The following is a 20,726-nucleotide window of genomic DNA, read 5'->3' as shown; positions in this document are numbered from 1 at the left end:
CCACGTGGCTTGTTACCTTTTTAACGGGGCAGTCACATCTTGCTTCTGTGGCTGGGTCACTGCCGAGAGAATGGGGTTTCCTCTTCCCAGAATTCTGTTCTCATTGACCTGCCTCAACTTCCTGTCTGGTTGTCCCACCTATACTTCTTGCCTGACTACTGGCCAATCATTATTTATTTAAAATATAGTTGACAGAATATAGACATTTGTCCCACAAAAGTGGGATAGGATATAGACATGAATACTTTGCATTGGTATGGATCTAGGTTTATTGATACAAATTTAAGGTCAATTTTGTTATACTGTGTATATGTATTTCTGCTCTTGATTAAGGTACTGTGTTTATGCAGTTCATTTAAAGATGTAATGTATAATTAAGAAATATAGGTTAATAGATAGTCATCTATAATAGTCAAGCTTGTAAGTCATGTTAGTGAGATTTTCTAGACATAGATATATATTTCAGTTAAATAACTATTATTCAAATCTTTCAAGGACTAACAGAATATGGCATTTAAACATTTTAAAAACTTAGGACTTTTCATGACAATGAGACACATCTACATCAAGAGGATGACGGGCACCAAAGAGGCTCCTTATGGCATTGATTAGCCATTTGGGTAAAAAAACTGCTCTTACCTGGACTGCTTGATACTATGCTGAATGAGCTAGACCTGCAGGGCCCACAGAAAAATGATTGCTGAACTTGTGTAAAGGTGAGATGATTCTTCAGGGTTCCTGCTTCATGAAAGAGTCTGCTAGACATTCTGCAGGACACAGAAAAAAAGTGACTGACAAACTGTCAATATAGGTGGAACTGTCTTTGAAATTTCCTGCTTCATGAAAAAGTCTGCCAGATACTATGGACTATATGAAGATGGGTGGCTGCAGTGTTACAAAAGAACTTTGGGTGACTGTCCAGGCAACAAGATGTCTTTGTGAATTCTAATGTTTTAGAAGTTGCTTACAATGCACACTTCCTGTTTATTTAGGTAATATATCCTTCTGTAGTCTTTGATGTTGCAGAAAATCTCTGTAAAAAAATTAAATAATTGAATAACTGAAGAAGGCCCTTTCTTGAAGAAGGTCTAGATACAAGGTGCATTTTTGACAAGATTTAGCTGGTTTATTTTAAATTTAATTTTATGCACATTGGTGAAGATGTCAGATCCCTTGGAGTTGGAGAATAGATATAGTTTTCCTTTGTTACATAAAAGATGAAGTATATATTAATATTGTTACTGTAATTCTTGCTTGATATCTCTTTTTTTATATGTATTTTACTTTGTTAAGGTTAAAACCTTCCTTTTTATTTAGACTAAAAAGGGGAGATGATGTCAGAAGTCCTTCTGTATATGTGTTGCTTTTATTGGTTAATGTATAAGGAAACTCTTTTGGGCCTGTTATAGGGTAGAATAGAGCTATGTGGGCAAAACTAAACTGAATGCTGGGAGAATGAAGGTGGATCAAGTAGATGCCATGTAGGCCCTCCAGAGATAGATGCCAGACGGATTTTTATCTGGTAAGCCACAGCCAGGTGGTGATTCCACCATAGTAGCCTATGCAGTGATTCATAAGTATTTTAGATCTGCTCAAGTATTGAGTAGACACCTTCTGATTTACCACAGTGTTACTCAAAATTATAGTCCAGTGATCTACAATCTCCCACTCTATGACAAGGGAGGTAGAAAAGTGTAAATTGCTGATTGCTTTCTAAAAGTAACACAGTTGTCACAATTTCATAAAGATTTATTTTTATTTGAGGGTGTGTGTGCACTTGTGTGTAGCCTTTGGAAGAGGTATCAAATCTGACAGAACTGGAGTTAATAGGTAGTTGTTTAGCTGCCCAGTTTGATTTCTGGGAACTGAACCCAAGTCCTCTGCAACAACAACAAGAATAAGTGCTCTTAACCATTGAGCCATCTCTCCAGTCCCTGGTTATCAAAGTTTTAAATTCCATATGCCTTGACACTCAAAATCTAGACATTTCCAAGAAGCATTGTGAATTATAACTTTCAATACTTGCTGAATTTGAAATTAAATTTGAGCATTGTGGTACACAATTTAATCTCAGCTCTTGGGAGGCAGAGGCAGACAGATTTCTGTGAGTTTGAGGTCATCCTGGCCTACAGAGTTAGTTGCAAGACAACCAGAGATACATAGTGAAATCCTGTTGGAGAGATCTTTCCCAATTAGGATTACTTAATTGTTAATTACCTGAGTTGTAGCTATTAAAACAGTGATGTGCTCATATGAGCTGGAAAATCTACTGGGCAACTTCCTGTACAGCAGCTCTTTATATGCAGTCTCAAATGTGATATATTTTTTCAAGGTTTGTTATTTTCAAGATGTGGTCTCCCTATGTAGCACTGACTGTCCTGGGACTCGCTAAGTTAACCAGGGTGGCCTTGGATTCAAAAAGCTCCTACTGCCTCTGCCCCTCCAAGTGCTGGGATTAAAGGTGTGTTTCAGCATACCTAATTTTTAAAACATTTTTTAAAGATTAACTATATGTGTGTTAGCACACGTGACTCATGCACACATGCAGTTGCTGTGGAGGGCAGGAAAGGACATTGGGGCTAGACCTTGAGCCACCTGACTTGGGTGTTGGGAACTGTCCTAGGCAAGGGCAAAATATTAACCGCTGAATCACCTCCTCCCCCCCATCCTCCACTTAATAACTTTAAAGGAATGATATTTTGTACCATCATTTCCAACATACACATATATGTATTTTCAAAATATATGTATGTATATAAAATGAGTCTCCGTAAAAGATTTGTGTGTGTCAGTGCCACATCAGACTGGGCTAATTTCGTGTTAGTCATCACTGTCTTCATCTTCATCCTCAGTTTCTTCATTCTCCTCAGCTGAAAGTACGGTGGCCTGTTGTGAGGCCCTGGAAGCCTGTTCCTCACTTACACTGGGATCATCCATTTCTGTAATTTCCGGTCCACTGGGGTATTCTTGGTAGACAGATGGCAGGCCTGGGGGTGTGTAATTCTCCACACTATACTTATGACCCCAGCCTATGTAGATGTTTTCAAACTTTCTGTGAGTGAAAAGAAAATAAAGTCATGTCTCTTTAGGAAGGTTGACCCCTTTATACTAATAAGGTCTTGCTACTATATCTTGGAACCCTGTTTTGTTTTTTTGTTTTTTAAAACAGGGCGTTTAAATTGCCAGAGTGAAATTGTCCCCAGTAATTCATCAACTACTGGAAATTATTTTTTACTAAATTGCTAAGTTGGTTATGGAAAACAGCCAGAGGTCTGGAGAGATGGCTCAGAGGTTATGAGCATTGGCTATTCTTTCAGAGGATCTGAGTTCAATTCCCAGCATGGCAGCTCACAACTGGCTTTGACATCTTCACCAATGTGCATAAAATTAAGTTTAAAATGAACCAGCCAGATCTTATCAAAAATGCACCCTGTATCTAGACCTTTCTCAAGAAAAGGCCTTCTTCAGTTATTCAATTATTTTTTTTTTCTTTTTTACAGAAATTTTCTACAAAGTTCAAAAGTTGCTAGCCTTGGCTGGGTGAAGAATAAGAGGTGTAGCTAGAACTGATGTGTTATTTTTTTCAGGCATGGTCATAGGAAATTGCAGATGCTTTTTCTTGTAGGCCTCACCTCACTAAGGACATGATGCATAACCAGTCGACAGACCCCTCCCCCTTTGCTAGAGGGAGTTACAGTTAAGAACTCTGTCCCCAAGGCTGGTCATGCATCCCTAAATCAAGAGCCTTCTTCTGCCCCCAAGGCTGGTCACGTATCCCTAACTCAAGAACCTTCATCTGCCCCCAAGGCTGGTCATGCAACCCTAAGTAAAGAGCCTCCATTCTCAGTGTTCTGTCTCTGGCTGGAAGGCCCACCCCTTCACATGATCCCACCTACATCTCCATTAAACTTCTTCAATCTTTTTCATGGGGTTCCTTCTCAAAGAGATGACCACATATCAGTGACATACACAATTCTACAAATCCATTTCATCCTTGGGAGAGAATAATGTGTGTGTGTGTGGGGGGGGGGAGTCAAAATTCTCTTCCTCATATTATCATGGTAAATAATTAAAAGCTTGGCTTTTACTTGTTTTTTCCCCAATATAATATTTCTATTGATTATTTGGGAATTTCACATTATGCACCCCAATTACACTCACTTTGCAGTCCTTCCAAGTCTACCCCCAACTCTTGTGACCCCCCCCCAAAGGAAGAAAGAACCACATATGTCCAATTTATGTTGCCCATATACTCACTGGAGCTTAGTCAAACTCCCTGTAGCCACTGGCTTTCACTTTTGTCTTAACTGTGGTTTCTATTTTTTTTTCATATAATATATTTCATCATTTTCTTTTCTTTTCTCCAATTCCTTTCAAATCCCCCATGCATCCAACTCAATTTTCTTTCTTAGAAACAATGGATCAGACACATACACACAAAGTATGTTTTGTGTTGGCCAACTAACACCTGAACATGGGGCATTAATGGCTAGTCTAACCAAGGCAGCTTGACTTTTACCTGTTCAGTTGTGCTTTCTGATACTAATTAAGAAAGAAACAGAAACAAGACAAATGAAACTGTTTTTCACAGCAAGGGATAAACTCTCTACTAAATTACTGAGTGAGTAATATAAAACCAGTCCATTATAGTTAAATGGGATAATTAAGATGATAAAGTACAACCCTGAATTTTCTAACTCTGAACTTTACTATATTACAGAAGTCATTTTAATAAATCACACATTATATATCTAACATGCCAAAGAGGAGTTAAGACAGTATTAACAACAACTGTGATAACATAATTTCCAGAGCCTAAACAATTAGAATTGTCAGACACTAAGCAAGGCTTTTAAAGCCAAATGCTTATATGAATGCACTTTCAATGTGTCTTTTATTTCTATGTAAAATTTACCATGCAAGCTGAGAACACCCAGAGTCATTCCTATTTAGGATTCAAATCCCAGGCCATGTTATTTATGAATTTCAGCTAAACATAACTCAAACTATGTTTGTAATCATTCCTTTCTGGATTGTGACTTTGAATGAATATGCTTCGGACTTCCCTGCTCATGCTCAGTACACTACACACAGGACTGTCTCTGCCTTGGGTAAATGTATGGGCTCCCCGGACAAAAGCATCACCCTTCCATCCTTTGGCCAGAAAGGTGCATTGAAATGGTTTTCAATATCCTGCTTACCTGCTGTGGGTAAATAAATCCTTTCCCAGTTTTATGTTTTGGTGGATCTTGTTTTGGTTTTGCATTCACCAAAATATAGGCTGTGATGTTTGGTTACATATGGCTTTGTAAGTGGTCAGATACTTACTTGCCATTGGAAAAGGCATATGCTCCAGGCCAAAGATTGGATCTAAGAACAGCAATAGCATATTGTGGAATGAGATTTGAGGACAGCCGTGTTGTCAAAGGGTATATTCTGAATATCTGGAACCCAATGAGAAAGTTATAAGCTTCAAACAGAACAAGAATCTACTGGTAACTGAAGTGATTTTTATAAATATGGAATAGTCCTCAACATTTGCTATAAAAAGTTAAAACATTTTCTTTATCCATTTTTTTGTGGAGGGGCATCTAGATTGTTTCCATGTCTCGCTTTTACAAATAATGCTACTGTGAACATAGTTGAACAACTGCCTTTGTGGTGTGATTGAGAATCCTTTGCGTATATGCCCAAGAATGGTATTGTTGGACTTGAGGTAGGTTGATCCCCATCTTTCTGAGAAAATGCCATACTGATTTCCAAAGTGTCTGTGCTAGTTTGTACTCCCACCAGCAGTGGAGGAGCATTCCCTTACTCCACATCTTCTGCAGCATAGGCTGTCATCAGTGTTTTTGATCTTAGCCATTCTGATGTACATTTACTCAATGTTACTCAGCAAGGACATCTTAAGATTTGTAAGCAAATGGATGGAAGTAGAAAAAGATCCTGAGTGAGGTAACCCAGACACAGAAAGACAAAAACAGTATGCATGCACTCATAAGTGGATATTAGACATGGAACAAAGGATAAACAGGCTGCAATCCACAAACCCAGGAAATAATGCAAAAATGAGGACTCTAAGATAGACACACATGGAAGGCACCAGGAAAGGGAAATAGTTAAAATCTCCTGGGCAGCCTGGGAAGAGGTATAAGGGAGAGGATGGGGGGATGAGAACTTGAGGGATTAATAAGACCAAGTTGGGGGAGGGTCAGAGGGGGAGAGCAATGAAAGACGTATCTTGATAGAGAAAGTCATTATGGTGTTTCTCTCTAAACAAGGACGACCCCACCTAAGACTCCTAGTCATAATGGAGAGCGTGTCTGAAAGGGCCTTGCCCTTTAATCAGATTAGTGACTACCTTTATTGTCATCATAAAACCTATATCCAGTAACTGATGGAAGCTAATGCAGTGATCTACACCCAAACACTGGGTTGTAATTTAGTTGAAGAGAAGGAGAAGGAATCATAAGGACAAGGGCCAGTCATAACCATGTTTGGGAAAACCACAGTCACAACTGACCTCAGCTAGTGGGAGCTTAGGGACTCAGGACTCACAGTTAGGGAATCTGCATGTACCAGAAATAAGCCCTCTGAATGTGAGTGACAGTTATCTGGCTTGATCTGTTGAGAGGACCCCTGGCAATGGGACCAGGACTCATCCTAGGCACATGAACTGGCTTTTTGTAGCCCATTCTCTATGATGGGATGCCTTATACAGGGGGTAGGGGCTTGGTGCATCAGACTTTGTTGACTCCACAAGGGAGGGCTTACCTCTTCTGAGGAGTGGATGGGGGATGGGATGGGTAGAGGGAGGGGAAACTGGGCCTAATATGTAAAATGAAACAAAGTTTTTAAATGTAAAAAGATAAAAGAGAAGCTTGATATAAAAATCAATAAAGGTTTCTTTTTCTTTTTCTTTTTTTTTTTTTTTTCGTTTTTCAAGGCAGGGTTTTTCTGTGTAACAGTCCTGGCTATCCTGGAAGTAGCTTTGTAGACCAGGCTGGCCTGGAACTCCATGAGATCCACCTGCTTCTGCCTCCGAAATGCTGAGATTAAAGGCGTGAGCCACCACTACCTGTTTCAAGAGAGTATTTTATGAGTGTCCTAGGGCAATATAATATATATAGCTTATGTATGAATATTTACAAACATGTAAATATGTACAAACATTTTTGCAATGGAGGCTTTACTAAAGGAGAAGAAGTTTGTGTAGTCAGGGGGAATAGTTTGATCACCAAAGAAAAGATAAATCATTACTATGGGAAAAACCTAGTAAGAGTTGCAAGCAAAACAGAATAGGAAGAAACAATAGAGAGACAAATATAGATTAGACATTCGTTAGAGACCACACATAACGTTGTACCATAGCTGTGCCACGTGCTTGTGGTATACTGAAGGCAAGACAAGAGTGATGTCAGCCTTTCCTGTTAGTTACAACCCATCCACGTTTCCTCTCTGCACCAGTCCTTCAGCCGCTCTCAAAGCACTAGTATAGCCCAAAGCCCTCTTTACTCCCACCCTACAGAACCCAGGAAGGAGAGAAGGGATGAGCCCTAGCTCTCTGCCCCTCTTTAGGGTTTCCAATGGTTTCAAGTTTACCACACATGTGTAATATATAGCTTATGAGTCCTCATTAACAGTGTGTAAAGTTACCTAAATCTTCAGAGATTGGTGTCAAAAGAGGAGGCCCCACTTCCTGTTCTATGTAGTCAGGCTCTTCTCCTTTGTCTTCTTTTTCTTCATCTTCTTCTTCCTCTTCCTCATTCTTTTGTATAGGACTGAACCAAGTACAGCGACCCTGGAGATGAATGTTGCAACATTTAATAGATTAATGAGAATCTTATTAGTGTCAGAATATTCTTAATATATTCAGAATATATGGTTGGTAATTATCAAGACAAGACTTCTCTGTATGGGAAACTTGCCCAACTATTCTAATGCAGGGTCACTTTCTATGATCCTCCTAAGTAGCACAAATAATAAAAAGCCAGAGACATATATTGGGGTTCAACCCAAAAACCAGAAAAGCAAAGCAGCCAAGCCACTAGAGAAGGCTTACCTCTACCAAGACTAGGAGATGGCAGACTAAGCCTCTCTCTCTTCCCATTTTATATTCCCTCTAGTGCTGAGATTAAGGACATATGACTCCCTGGGATTGGGATTGAAGGTGTGAGACACCACTACCCAGATTTGTTTTTGTATTGATCTTGTGTAGCTCAGGGTGGCCTTGACTTCACAGAGATCCATCTGACTCTGTCTCCTAAATCCTGGGATTATAGGTGTGTATCACCATTGCTTGACCTCTAGTGGCTTTAGCTTTGCCTCTACTCTTCAGGCAAGATTTATTTATCAAAATACAGATAATATACCACTACACTCCAACTTCAGTTTTCCCAGTGCTAGACTTGCTGACACATGCCTCCACACTGAGCTTCTTTTTGTATGTTTTTACGAAGTGTTATTTCCATTTGGGTTTCTTCAGGAAAAACAACAAACCTGTATGAGTTATTTCAATAATTTTACATTTCATGGAATTACATAACTTGAAGGTCTATGCATTCTTTAAAATGGTAGTAATACATTTGACTAGTTTATATACTTTATATAAATAAAATAAATGGTGACTTTCAAAAGCATACTTTTTTCATTTCTTTTGAAATGTTCTAATTGATTGTATTAATATGTTATTTTAGATTAGAAATCATCAGAAAGATTTTAAGATCACTTAACATTTTAAAATTCAGTCATTAAAGCCAGGCATGGTGGCACACACATTTAGTTCCAGTATTCAGGAGGCAGAGGCAGGCACAACCCTGAGAGTTCAAGGCTAGCCTGTTCTACAAAGCAAGTCCCAGACTAGTCAGGAATACATAATTAGACCCTGTCTCAAAAAATTAAAATCAATCATTACAATTCCCTCTTTTAAAAAATGTGTGTTTGTGCATTGCGTGCGCACGTGTGACACCTGTGTGCAGGTGTCCCCGGAGGTCAGAAGAACATATCAGATATCCTAGACCTGGAGTTGCAGGCCATTGTGTGCTGTCTGGCAAGAATACTGGAAACAAAACTCGGGGCTTCTGGAAGAGCAGCAAGCTCTCTTATGTCCAGTTCCTGTACTTCCTTATTTGTAGAATATTCCTTAAATATAAACAGTTGTAAGACATTGCCACAAGATTCCTGGTGACATGGTTTATACATATCTGGCCTTCATTGTACTTTTTGTTTGCTTTTTTTTTATTTGTTTGCTTTTTGTGACAGGGTTTCTCTGTGTAGTCCTGACTGTCCTGGTACTCACTCTGTAGACCAATCTGACTGTGAACTCACAGATCCATCTGCCTCTGCCTCCTGAGTGCTGGGATTATAGGTGTGTATCACCATCACCTGGCGATAGTACTTTTTAATAATTATTTTTATTAGCATAATTTCAATTTATGAGTAACCGAACAAAAGGTTTTTCATTGTAATGCTTACATACAAGTATATAATGTACTCTCAAATTCAGCTCATTAGCTGAATTTCCTTCCATGCTAATTAATATTAATCACAAAATTTCAAATGTTATAAACCTGGGGTCCTAATTGCTCAGGCAATAATCCTTATCTAGAATCCTCAGAAGAACCTATTATCTGTATGGAAGTGAAGACTTTCTACACATGATGGAAGAGTGCAGCAGGTGTTTCACAGGACAGGCTCTGGGTCCTTTGTCTCACACCTCACTCTATAATGAATCAGCTGAGGTTGCTTTACCATCTCTCCCACCTTGTCTGCCTTAATGCCTTATTATACAAAAGTATCCTGTATCCTTTCATGGGGTTGTGGTGAGGATGGAGTCCTACATATTTAAATACATAATTGATTATATACTGTGTTCCTGGCACAGAGCCCCTATATAACCACTGTACAAAACTAGTTTTCATGTCTGTAGTAATCATTTAGAGTTTTTGACATAAAAGCTTCATGCAGAATAAAAGAACTGTTGACAAAATTAATGCACATCAGTATGTAAAATATAGCAGATCATCTCAGAACACATGTCAGTTTAAATCTACGTATTACCCGAATACACTCCTACCTGAGGAAGAATGTACTGCACATGATGAACCCAATTGGATAGAGATTCCACCAGGTCAGTCACTTGGATGCCTTCAAATTCGGGGTTTTCCTCATAGCTGTCTCGGCCACCTTCCACCTCTTCTTCTTCTTCTCCTTCCTCTTCACCAAACTGATAGAATCCTAGAGGACTGACATGGGTCCCTGCTGAAATGCGGGCAATTTGTGCTCTTAAGTAATTGCTTTCATTTCCTGGGAAGGGTGGGTAGCTTATGATGGCCGCATCTAGTCGTCCAGTGAAAAATTTCTTGATTTTTCTTGCGGTAACAATTTGAGCAGGCGTCACTGATGGTAACTTCACCCATGGCCTTCCAGGCTCATTGCAAACAAAATAGATGTACTTGTTCGTACCTGTTCTGTTTTCTTCCTTGGGTATCACCTGTGGGGCCTTATACAAGGACTTCGGTAATTCGTCCTCCTCGCCTTCCCCGGCTTCACTTTCTACATCATCCCTTTCTTCAGCTACACCTTCCTCTTCCACCTCCTCTTCGTCTTCCCCTTCACGTAATTCTACTTCAGCAATGATATAATTCATTTCCAGACCCAAGATCTTGCCCCAGAAGCGGCATCTTTGGATTGGGTGTGTTTCAGTAAGTTGCTTGAGGGCAAGAAACACCCGATAAGTCTCATCTGTTCCCAAACCAACTCCAGCTTGTTCAAAATAGTATGCTGACTCCATCACATTGGGCAGAGAGCTTTCTGCCTAGGAAAACAAATATCCATGGTTAAAATCTTATTAATAAGAGGCATGTTTGCATCTTTTCTATGCCTTGACACTATCTCTACTTTCTCCACTCCTGTTTCTTTGAAGATACAAAGCAAAATGTGTGAATCCCTAAATTTTCATTCTTCCCTAATAAATGAGACTTCTTAGACCAGTTGTGTGCTATACTCATCGATATGATCATAAATACTTTGTTTCATGTGTCTCTTAGAAAGAACTTAATGGCTGATAAACATTCAAGTCAGGCATTATGGTTCACATCATTAATCCTAGCACTAGGAAGGCAGAGGCAGGTAGACAGTTTTCAATTTGAGGCCAACTAGTCTACATAGCAAATTTCAGCACAGCCACAGCTATCTAGTGAGGCTCTATTTGAAAAAAATTCAACATTATTTTTCATATAAAATAAGTTAATAATGCTAAAATAAGACATAGTCTAACAGACACATATTTATATATATTTATGTTGTCACTAAACTATGTATTAAATATATAGCTTTACATGTATGTCAGGTAAATAACATTAGCATTCTTATATGAAAATATGTAAAATAATGGAAAAGATTATAAAGGTAAATATTTTTTGAATTGCTTGGAATGAGCTACACTTTAAAACAAAAATATAAGTACTTGACAGTATATGTAGTATATAATAACATTTGAAGTAATGAAGATAAACATAATTCCATAAAAGAAATACAGGGAAATGAATACAGAGTGCTAAATGGACACGAGAATAGCTACAGTTAGAAGACCAAATGGAAATTCAAGAGAACTTTAGCTAAAGTGGGATGCTTCCCAGAGCAGTTATGAGCACTCATCGTCCTCACAAATGACTTGCAAGTGTTTATAGTTTCCCATTGTGGTGTCAAGAAAAATATGAAGACTTTGGTGGAGGTTGTTTGTTTGTTTGATTTTGGTTGAGACAGGTTTTAATGTATATGTAACCCTGGCTTTCTTGGAACTCACTCTGTCATCCAGACTGGTCTTGAACTCACAAAGATCTGTCTGCCTTTGCCTCTGAGTTCTGGAATTAAAAGCCATTTGGCTTGACTAACATAATGCCTTTTAAAATCCTTGCCTGTGACATAATTTTAAAATTCTTTCCCTGGCATGTAGAATATTACTTGCTCTTGGTCCTGCTCATTTAGCTACAATGTTGTGGGGTCAGGAGCACAACAGTGAAGGTCAAAGGACAACTTTCTGAAGCTGGTTCTGTCCTTAAGCATGTAGTCCTTAGGGTTGAACCCAGGTAGGTCTTTAGGCATGACAGTAGAAACCTTTACCTTCTTTTTGCCCCCGATGTGAAGCTGTACTCTTCATCCCATAACTCAGCTCTGATATTCCATGGCTGCTGGCCTGACCTTTATTAGGAAGACGCTGGGTCAAGGGTGGTCAGTCTTCAGACCCAAAACAGCTACGTGTCTTCTCACTCACCTCCTGTATCTGGGTGTAGAACCTGATCTACTGAAGTTGCCTAAGACAGCTGGGAGCCCGTTCCTGTACTGAATACTGATGTTTCTTAATAAAGTTATCCCTGAGAATGTCTGCCATCTGCTTGATCCCCACATACTGAATGCTCCTACAGTTCTCGTGGTTGTATTTGACCCATACTCCAATGCCACTGTGCAAAGCAGCCTGGCATTAGCTCCTTGCTCCTATCACAGGTTCCTTCCATTCAAGGACTATCGGTCTCTTTGCCTCAGGCTGCGTTTCTTCCCAAAGGCTGCTACACCAAGGCACGGTGGGAGCAGTCAAGCCCCTGCCTCCTTTGCTTTTCCCTGAAAATTCTATTTTGAAAGCAGTTTATTTGAAATTATTGTAAATAGTTTGTTGTTACTAGAACATGAAGTTATACATAAATTTTTAAGTATACAAACATTTATGGGAAAAGATATAGTATGCTATTTTGAAGTATTTGAAGTTCAAAATTTTGTGAGTCACCAGATTTTACTCCAAACTATATATTTTCTGCCTTCTGTTACCAATTCTTTCTCCAAATATTTTCACTAATTTGACTTTTGATTTTAAAAAGAATTTTATTTCTAACTGCTTGTACTTTGAACTAAACTTGGCTAAACTATAGTAAATACCCAGACAAATGGATCTTACCCTAAAAACGATTATACATTGGAAGTGACAATAGAAGTACTTTTATGTTTTGAACTTAATTTAAAGGAAAATATGCAAATTGATATAAAGCTTTTACAGTCATGCATCACTTGATGGTGGCACATTTGAAGAGATTTCATTCAGCAGGTTGGTCTTGCAAATATCATGGAGTGAACTTCGTCAAGACTAGATGACATAGCCTACCAAACTATCTATCTATCTATCTATCTATCTATCTATCTATCTATCTATCTATCTATCTATCTATCTATCTATCTATCTGTGTGTACTTACCTTAAAATCTATTTAGCCTTAATTTTAATGTGGATTGGTGTTTTGCTAGCATGTATGTTTGTACACCATATGTATGTGTTATATCCCCTTGGAATGAAGTTATGGTTGTGAGCCTTCATGTGGTGCTTGGAACCAAATCCAGGTCCTCTGGAAAAGTAGCCTGTGCTCATAACCATTGAGCCCTCTCTCCAGCTTCTTACCCTCTCTTGTGATAAAAAAAAACCTCACTATAAATTCATTGCTGGTCTAGAGCTGACTTAGTAGAGCAACCTCATTCATCCCTGAGATTCCAGTGTTCATTAGCAGCATCGAGAAATTTGGTAATGACTTACAGTTATTTACAGAGCTATAAGATGGTGTATTGATGAGGCAAGCCCCACTCATCTCTGAGATTCCAGTGCTCATTAAAATAGTGTTGAGATAGTTGGTGATCACTTACAATTTCCTCCTCCAGTTCTGGATCAGCTCCTTCCAATGGTCCCTGGAGAAAAAGAGCCTTTTGCTTCTCTGCTATTTCATATGCTGGAAGCATCTCATTTTCATTGTGGAGTGTATCTAACTTTTTATTAAAATTTGCCATCTTCACATCTTTGCTTATGTTTTCAATGATGTCAACAGCATCTGCAGGACGCTCCTCTAATATCATGGTCAACACATTAGAAAGATGATCATATCTACCAAACAGAGAAAATTCCAGATAACATACATCATGAACATTTGAAATTCAATTGGGTTTTAAGAAAGTTAAAAATTTGAAATCTTAAGAGATTTTAAAGAGAAGCTAATTTCTACCACTCCAGATAGAACCTATTCTAAAATTTTCTTTAGTAGAGTTTCTAATACAGTGTGGATATTTAAGTTAGTAGAGGAAAGTATAACAGCAAGATATATAATACGCATCAGTTCTTTTCACATTTCATTTCTGAAGTTAAAATCTCCTAACTGTATACTAACAGTGATGCATGTTTTTTACTTTTACCTCAATTATTTCCTGTTCCTCATCCTTGCCCTCACCAAATACAATCTGATATCAAATACTGTTAATTCTTTAAGAGCTGTGTGCTTGCCACCTTATATATGTTAAAGGATTTCCAATTATGTCTGTGCATGTGAGTATGTGCATGTGAAAGCAGGTGTCCATGCCAGATCTCCTGGATCCTGAATTGTAGGTGCTTTGTGAGCTGCCTAATATTGGTGCTGGAAACCAAACTCTAGTCCTCTGCAAGAGCAGTACTTGCTCATAGCTGCAGAGCCATTTCTCTAGCATCTACATCTTTTTTAAGGTTTATTTTATTTAATGCATGTGAGTGTTTTGCTTACATGTATGTATGTGTATCATTTGTATTCTGGTTCCTGAGAAGGTCACAAATTATTGGATACTCTAGAACCAAAATTAATGGATGGTAGTGAGCTAGCATGTGGGTACTGGCTACCAAATCCTGGTCTCCTGCAAGAGCAACTAGTGCTATTAACTGCTGAGCCCTCTCTTCACCTCCTACATCAAAGTTTTTAAAGTAACATTTTGCTTCAATGATTTTGGACTTCCAAAGAAGCATTTCATAGCGTTATCTGCCCAGGTTCAGGAAAAGACAAATCACCAAATTCTTTGCTTCTTTCTCTTATTCTAAACTATTCTTGTTAATTCTTAGAGAATTTTACATGTGTTTTGATCATATTCCCCTCTCCCTCCCAATGCTTCCCAGATACACACACTCAACTTTGTGTCCTTTTTCCCCTTCCATTAAAGCCAGTTCATGATGCCTAAATATTCTTATACATGTGTCTTCTCCTGGAGTGGTAATTATGACATTTTTATATACTCTGTTTCACAATTAAATTAGTAAAACTCATTTACCCTCCCATTAATTAATCATACTTTGTTCACAATTCATAATCCATAGTTTTTATGCACTAGGTTTAAAGGTGAGGAATGGGCTTTTCACACTACTATACACTTTTCTCCCAGCACAATACTGATTTACAGAGTAAGAATGAGTGGATGGATGGATCGATGTGTAGATGGATGGTTGGATGGGTAGATGAATGAATGGATGGATGGATGGGTAGATGAATGAATGGATGGATAGATGTGTAGATGGATGTTGGATGGGTAGACTAATGCATGGATGGATGATGGATGACTGGATGAATGGATGGGATGATGAATGAATGGATGGTTGATCGGTGTGTAGATGGATGGATGGATGGATGAATGGATGCATGGATGGAAAGATGAATGGATGTATGCATGGATGGATGGATCAATGGATGGATGAATAGATGAATGGATGGAGAGATGAATTTATGGATGAAAGGATGCATGGATAAATAGATGAAGGATGGATGATGGATGGATAGATAAACAAATAGATGGATGAATGATGGATGGATAGATGGAAACATAAATGGATGGATGGATAGATAGCCGGCTGGCTGGCTGGCTGGTTGGATGGATGGATGGATGGATGAGTGGATGGATAGATGAATGGAGAATGAATGGATGCATGGATGGATGGGTGAATTAATGATGAAACAGTGACAAAGTCTTTAGCCTATGTCTTCTGAGACTTTGTTTCCAATATCATCAAGATCTATTGAATTGTCAGCTGAAAAGAAATGTGGAAACTAAACAGCAGATCCATGGGATCCAATATCATGACCTCCAAGGACATCCACATTCATAAGCATACACTCACACATAGATACATAATTAAAATTTTTTTATGACCCGGAGTTATGTAGCGGTTAAGAGTACTTCCTGCTCTTTTAGAGGACTCAAGTTGGGTTTCCAGTACTCACATGCACCCACATTGTATTTGGAAGACGTAACCTCTAGTTCTTGCTGATATTTACTCATAGTTTGGAGGATGATGATCACTAGTGGGAGGGCCAGGCATCAAATTATAAGTTCAAAAACAATTGTAAAATTATAAATATCACAAAGTACCATGAAATAAAAGAATACACTACTGCAAGAGAGTTCCATGGCAGCTGAGTTCTGAAGCATCAGGAACTAACTAGGCAAAGATTAAGAGAAAGAGCCTTCTCAGCAGAGGGATCATGGGAACTTACTATTTCTTGTAACTAGAGAGGAATAATGAGGAATGAAACAAAATTGAGAATCAAGCAAATTAAGTTCTCCATGAGTTTCTGAGTTAGGTCCTTCATAATAAAAGAGAATGACTTAGTGAGGTAGTGTGGTGTATGTCTTTAATCCCAGCACTTGGGAGGCAGAGGCAGGCAGATCTCTGAGTTTGAGGCTAGCCTAGTCTACAACAGTTAGTTTCCGGAGAGGCACCAAAGCTACACAGAGAAACCCTGTCTCGAAAAACAAAGCAAAACAAAATGAAAAGAATGACTTGATTTGACTGTTTCTTTTTCTAAAAATTTATTAACATTTTTAAACATGTATGGGTGTTTTGGCTGCACATAGGACTGTGAAACCAGTGTGTTCCTGATGCCAGGGAAGTCAGAAAAGGGCTTCAGAATCCTTAAAATTGGAGTTCCAGATAGTTGTGTGTTGTAAGAGGCCACTTGTATGTTTTCAGATGCCCAGACCCAAAATAATCACACAGAACTATATTAATTAAATCACTGCTTGGCCCATTAGTTTTATCTTCTTACTGGCTAACTCTTACTTCTCAATTTAACCCATTTCTTTCAACCTGTGTATTGTTAATGTGGCTGTGGTTTACCGGCAAGTTTCTGTCCAGGGTCTGTCTCTGGCAGGCTACATGGCTTCTCTCTACTCCACCTTCTTTCGCCCAGAATTTAGTACATTTTTTCCTGCTTAGTTCTACTCTGCCCTATCAACAGGCTAAGGCAGTTTCCTTATTCATTAACCAATAAAAGCAACACATATACAGAAGGACTTTATACATCAGTTGTGAACTTGGAATTGAACCTGGGTCTTCTAAAACATCAGCCAGTACTCTTAACCACTCACCCTCTCTTCAGCCCCCATTTGATGTTTTCTAACATGGCGTGTAGCCACAAAATTCACCTATGATTCTGTAATCCTGGAAGCGAAAATGTCTAGACACTGACACTACCATGAGTTCTCACCTCAAAGCTATAATGAAATGGCAAGAACACACCTGGACAGTTGGCTATCCCATGTTTAAAAGAGAGACTGGAGTGTTTGCAAAGTAACCACGTTTTCTGGTTTCCTGTAGGATATAGGATGTTTTTAAGTGCTTACATCGAAGGACACCCCTAAGAAAACCAGGATGGGTGGTCACCCATCACTGGCCTGGGACTGAATTTACAGTCCACCTACACAAGTCCTGGGATGAGAGTGCACACTGTCATCATAGGCAGTTATATTTTTAGAGGCACCCCGGGTAAGGGCTTAGATTTCATGACTTTGTAACTCCTTCCAAGTCAAGAGTAAATAAACCAAACAATAATGAGGCCCAAAAGAAACAGAAAATATCTGAATGGTGTGCCTAGCGTCTTCAAAGACGTGAAAGAATCATTAACAGGGCCTGGATTTGAGTGCTTGATGCAGTTATCTCACCAATTCACTTTCTTTGTCTTTCCTCTCCTCTGTTTGTTAGTCTTTGACAGAGGGTCCCACTGTGTTGTCTTAGCTGACCTGGACCTTGCTGTGTAGACCAGGCAGACCTATAACAGTGATCTGCCTGCCTCTACCTCCCCTCCCAGGTCCTGAGATTAAAGGCCTATTCTACCATACACAATACCTTTTATTTTTCCACATGGAATTCTTTCCAATTCTACCTTTTTTGTCTCCAACACATTTTCACAGAGACACTCCTGCCCACTGCCCCTGCCCTGCTTTGTCAAACTGTCCCTCCCCCCCACTCCCAGTGATACTTACAGATTTAAACCAGACTTGCTGCTGGTGCTCAGTAGGTATGCCTTTGCATTTTGAATAGCCACCTCAAGCATACTGGGAGCTGCTTCATTAGCGTCAAACTCAGGTTCGTCTGGATCACAGTTACTGTTTGAGTCTTCTTTCTGTAAAAGGTTGAATCTCAGCCCTTTGGGCTTGGGCTTGGGCTTGTTATGGCTGGCATCCCCTGGCCTACACAAGTCAAACTGGGGTGGCTGAGAGGATGCAGAGGTGCTTTCCTCTGTTTGGTTTGTGCAGTAAGAAGATAATTGTCTTGCAGCAGAATATGGTTCCCAAGCATCAGAATGAGGTGGTGTTGCAGTGCCAGGAATCTCACCGGGGTTCTTCTTCGCCTGTGATGAAGCCACAGGGTCCTGGATAGATGCAGTCGGGGGAGGACTGAAGTGAGGCTCCAGCGGAAGCAGAGGAGGGGAGAATGGCACTCCTGGTCCCATGAGGTCTCCCAGAGACAGGCTGGCTCTAGATTGGCGGCCCCAAGAGGGGCTCATTGTGCCTTGGGTTTCAGTGTCTGACCTTTGCTCCTTTTCCAGGTACTCGGGTGACAGGGGACCAGGATCCAGGGGAGAAGCTGCTGCCGCTCCTTCCCATGGCTTCTCTGCTTCTCCAGGCTCTTGGTTTTCTTCTTCTTGCTTTAAAGTGGAGTTTTCCATAGGATTCAAGAAAAAAAAAATCTAGTTGAAGGGAGAATGAAGTTATGGAAGGAAGCAATACAGAGCTTTGCTAAGTTCTCCAAGTGATCAGTCCTACCTGCTGTGCAGGTTGCAGCGTCCTGTCTCCATAGCAACCCCAGGCTGGCCTTTGCTTTGAAAAAAAAAAATCAAGCAGCCCTGTTGCTGCGATTCTAAGGCGGGGACTAAGAAGAAAACTCTAGTTTTGTGATTTGGTGAAGTATCTGTCATTCTTCCAAGCTCAGCCAATCCGAACCAGACCCTTTCGGTTTTGTTTTAGAAACCGAGCAAGACCAGCAAGTCTTCAGCTTAAAGCACAGACTAGGAGGATCTGTGTTCTCTTGCTGGAGGACTTTAAGCGTGAGACAGGTTGATCCCTGCATGATATGAAGTATGAGGTCTGAACTAGTGGGAAGACTATCATTCTCTGTGTATCTGTCACATTGTGAGAGAAATAAAGACACTGTTGGGGTATTGAGTGCACCAAGAGAATCTTATAGGTTAGCTGACAATGGCGTGGGAATAGATAGTGTTTCAGGCACCAGGAGAGCCCCAAAGGCAGACTCACAGTGCATTTGCATCTCATTGAGCCAACCTACTGTGATGGCAGCTTCTGAAAGGAAGCTGCATCTAGCTGTGATTCAGTGTCTGTAGAGACCAAGTGGTGGATTAGAATTCGGTACTGTGGAGAGACTGGCATGTTGAAGGTCAGAAGATAATTACCTTATGTGACAAGTTCTGGGCCTCTAGAGCAGCCATTTCTTCTCCACTGTGATGCAACTAACATCTTGTGACAATAGATAAAAAAGCCTTTTTAAAATCTGTTACCTTAGCAGACCACTAACTTCTGCCAAATGTCATGGGATAGATAACACACATTGTCGTATCTCCCTCTCTGATGTACCCATCACGGTATTTTAAACTTGCCTTGATTTATGATATTTTTTGTTTATGAAATGATAAAAACTTCATGAAACTGCTTCCACATTTCAGCATAGAATTTAGGGAAACCTAAATCTGTGTTCCTTCCTCACAATCACTCAAAATAGCTCCAGAATAAACTATCTCTTTTACGTTTAAGATGATAGATGTGGTTTTTGCATCAACGATTATGGCGCCACAGTGTGGGATGTCAAGATTGATCCCCTCTTCCATGGAGGAATCACCCAGGCGGAATCCAGGTGCCTGGATTAACCCATTGAATAGAGGACATGTGCTGTTAGTTCTTCCTAGATTGTTGATGAATTCTTTTAGGACCCTGGACCTCCCTTAGCTTGGTCAGTGATCTGTTTGCCTTATTCTGAGCTGGTTAGAAAGGCTCTTACTTTAATAGGTGGGAGGATCCTACTTTGATTTCACTAACTGTCCCTTTTTATCCGGTGCCACACAGCTCAATGGCAGACATGTTCACGCTGTCTCCTCCTGTTGATTGTTTATCCTCTGTACCAAAGTCAGATTTAGTCTGAGATTAATGAATCTTAGGTTCAAGCCCAACCATTGCTAGACTTTCTCATAAATTTCATATTTATAATTTTTATTTTTTTAGTAGAAGACTCCTCCAAAATAAATATGGTGCAGGTCCCATAAATCCATGATCTGCCTTTTTTGAGAGGCTAATACAAATAAGTATCACCCAGCGCCGTGCTTCTTGCTGAGATTGCAGCTTTATATGGATAGTCCCCTTCTCATCAGGGATGATGCTCCTCTATTAGACTGAAGTGAATGGCAGCAACTTGTTGGTAATTTATAGTTAAATTGATCTATGTTCTTCTAAAGAAGCCTATTAAAAGACTTAATTGATTCTTTGTGGATTTCACATCATGTATCCCAATCCCACTCATCTCCCCTTCTGCTCTTGCAACTGCTACCCCAACATAAAATGAAAGCAAAAAGAAAAACACAAAACAAAAGCAAACAAAAGGTCTTGGTGTGGAAGCTG

The 20,726-nt window shown here is 39.6% G+C and overlaps 1 protein-coding gene across 1 annotated transcript; it reads right to left on the bottom strand.

Annotated features, from left to right (window-relative positions):
• Positions 1 to 245: 245 nt before the first annotated feature.
• Positions 246 to 18,858, bottom strand: Rsph4a (radial spoke head component 4A). The gene is given in 7 exon segments (XM_005363604.3): positions 246 to 3,052; positions 5,329 to 5,427; positions 5,429 to 5,444; positions 7,657 to 7,801; positions 10,076 to 10,816; positions 13,683 to 13,917; positions 18,084 to 18,858. Coding segments are annotated over 7 exon segments (2,154 nt in total). The 5' UTR covers positions 18,770 to 18,858; the 3' UTR covers positions 246 to 2,820.
• Between the last annotated feature and the right edge of the window lie 1,868 nt (positions 18,859 to 20,726).

The sequence above is a fragment of the Microtus ochrogaster genome, linkage group LG9 (assembly GCF_000317375.1).
Source record: "Microtus ochrogaster isolate Prairie Vole_2 linkage group LG9, MicOch1.0, whole genome shotgun sequence".
Taxonomy (NCBI): Eukaryota; Metazoa; Chordata; class Mammalia; order Rodentia; family Cricetidae; genus Microtus; species Microtus ochrogaster.
The sequence above is the reverse complement of the archived record's forward strand: the minus strand, read 5'-3'. Positions and strand labels throughout refer to the sequence as shown.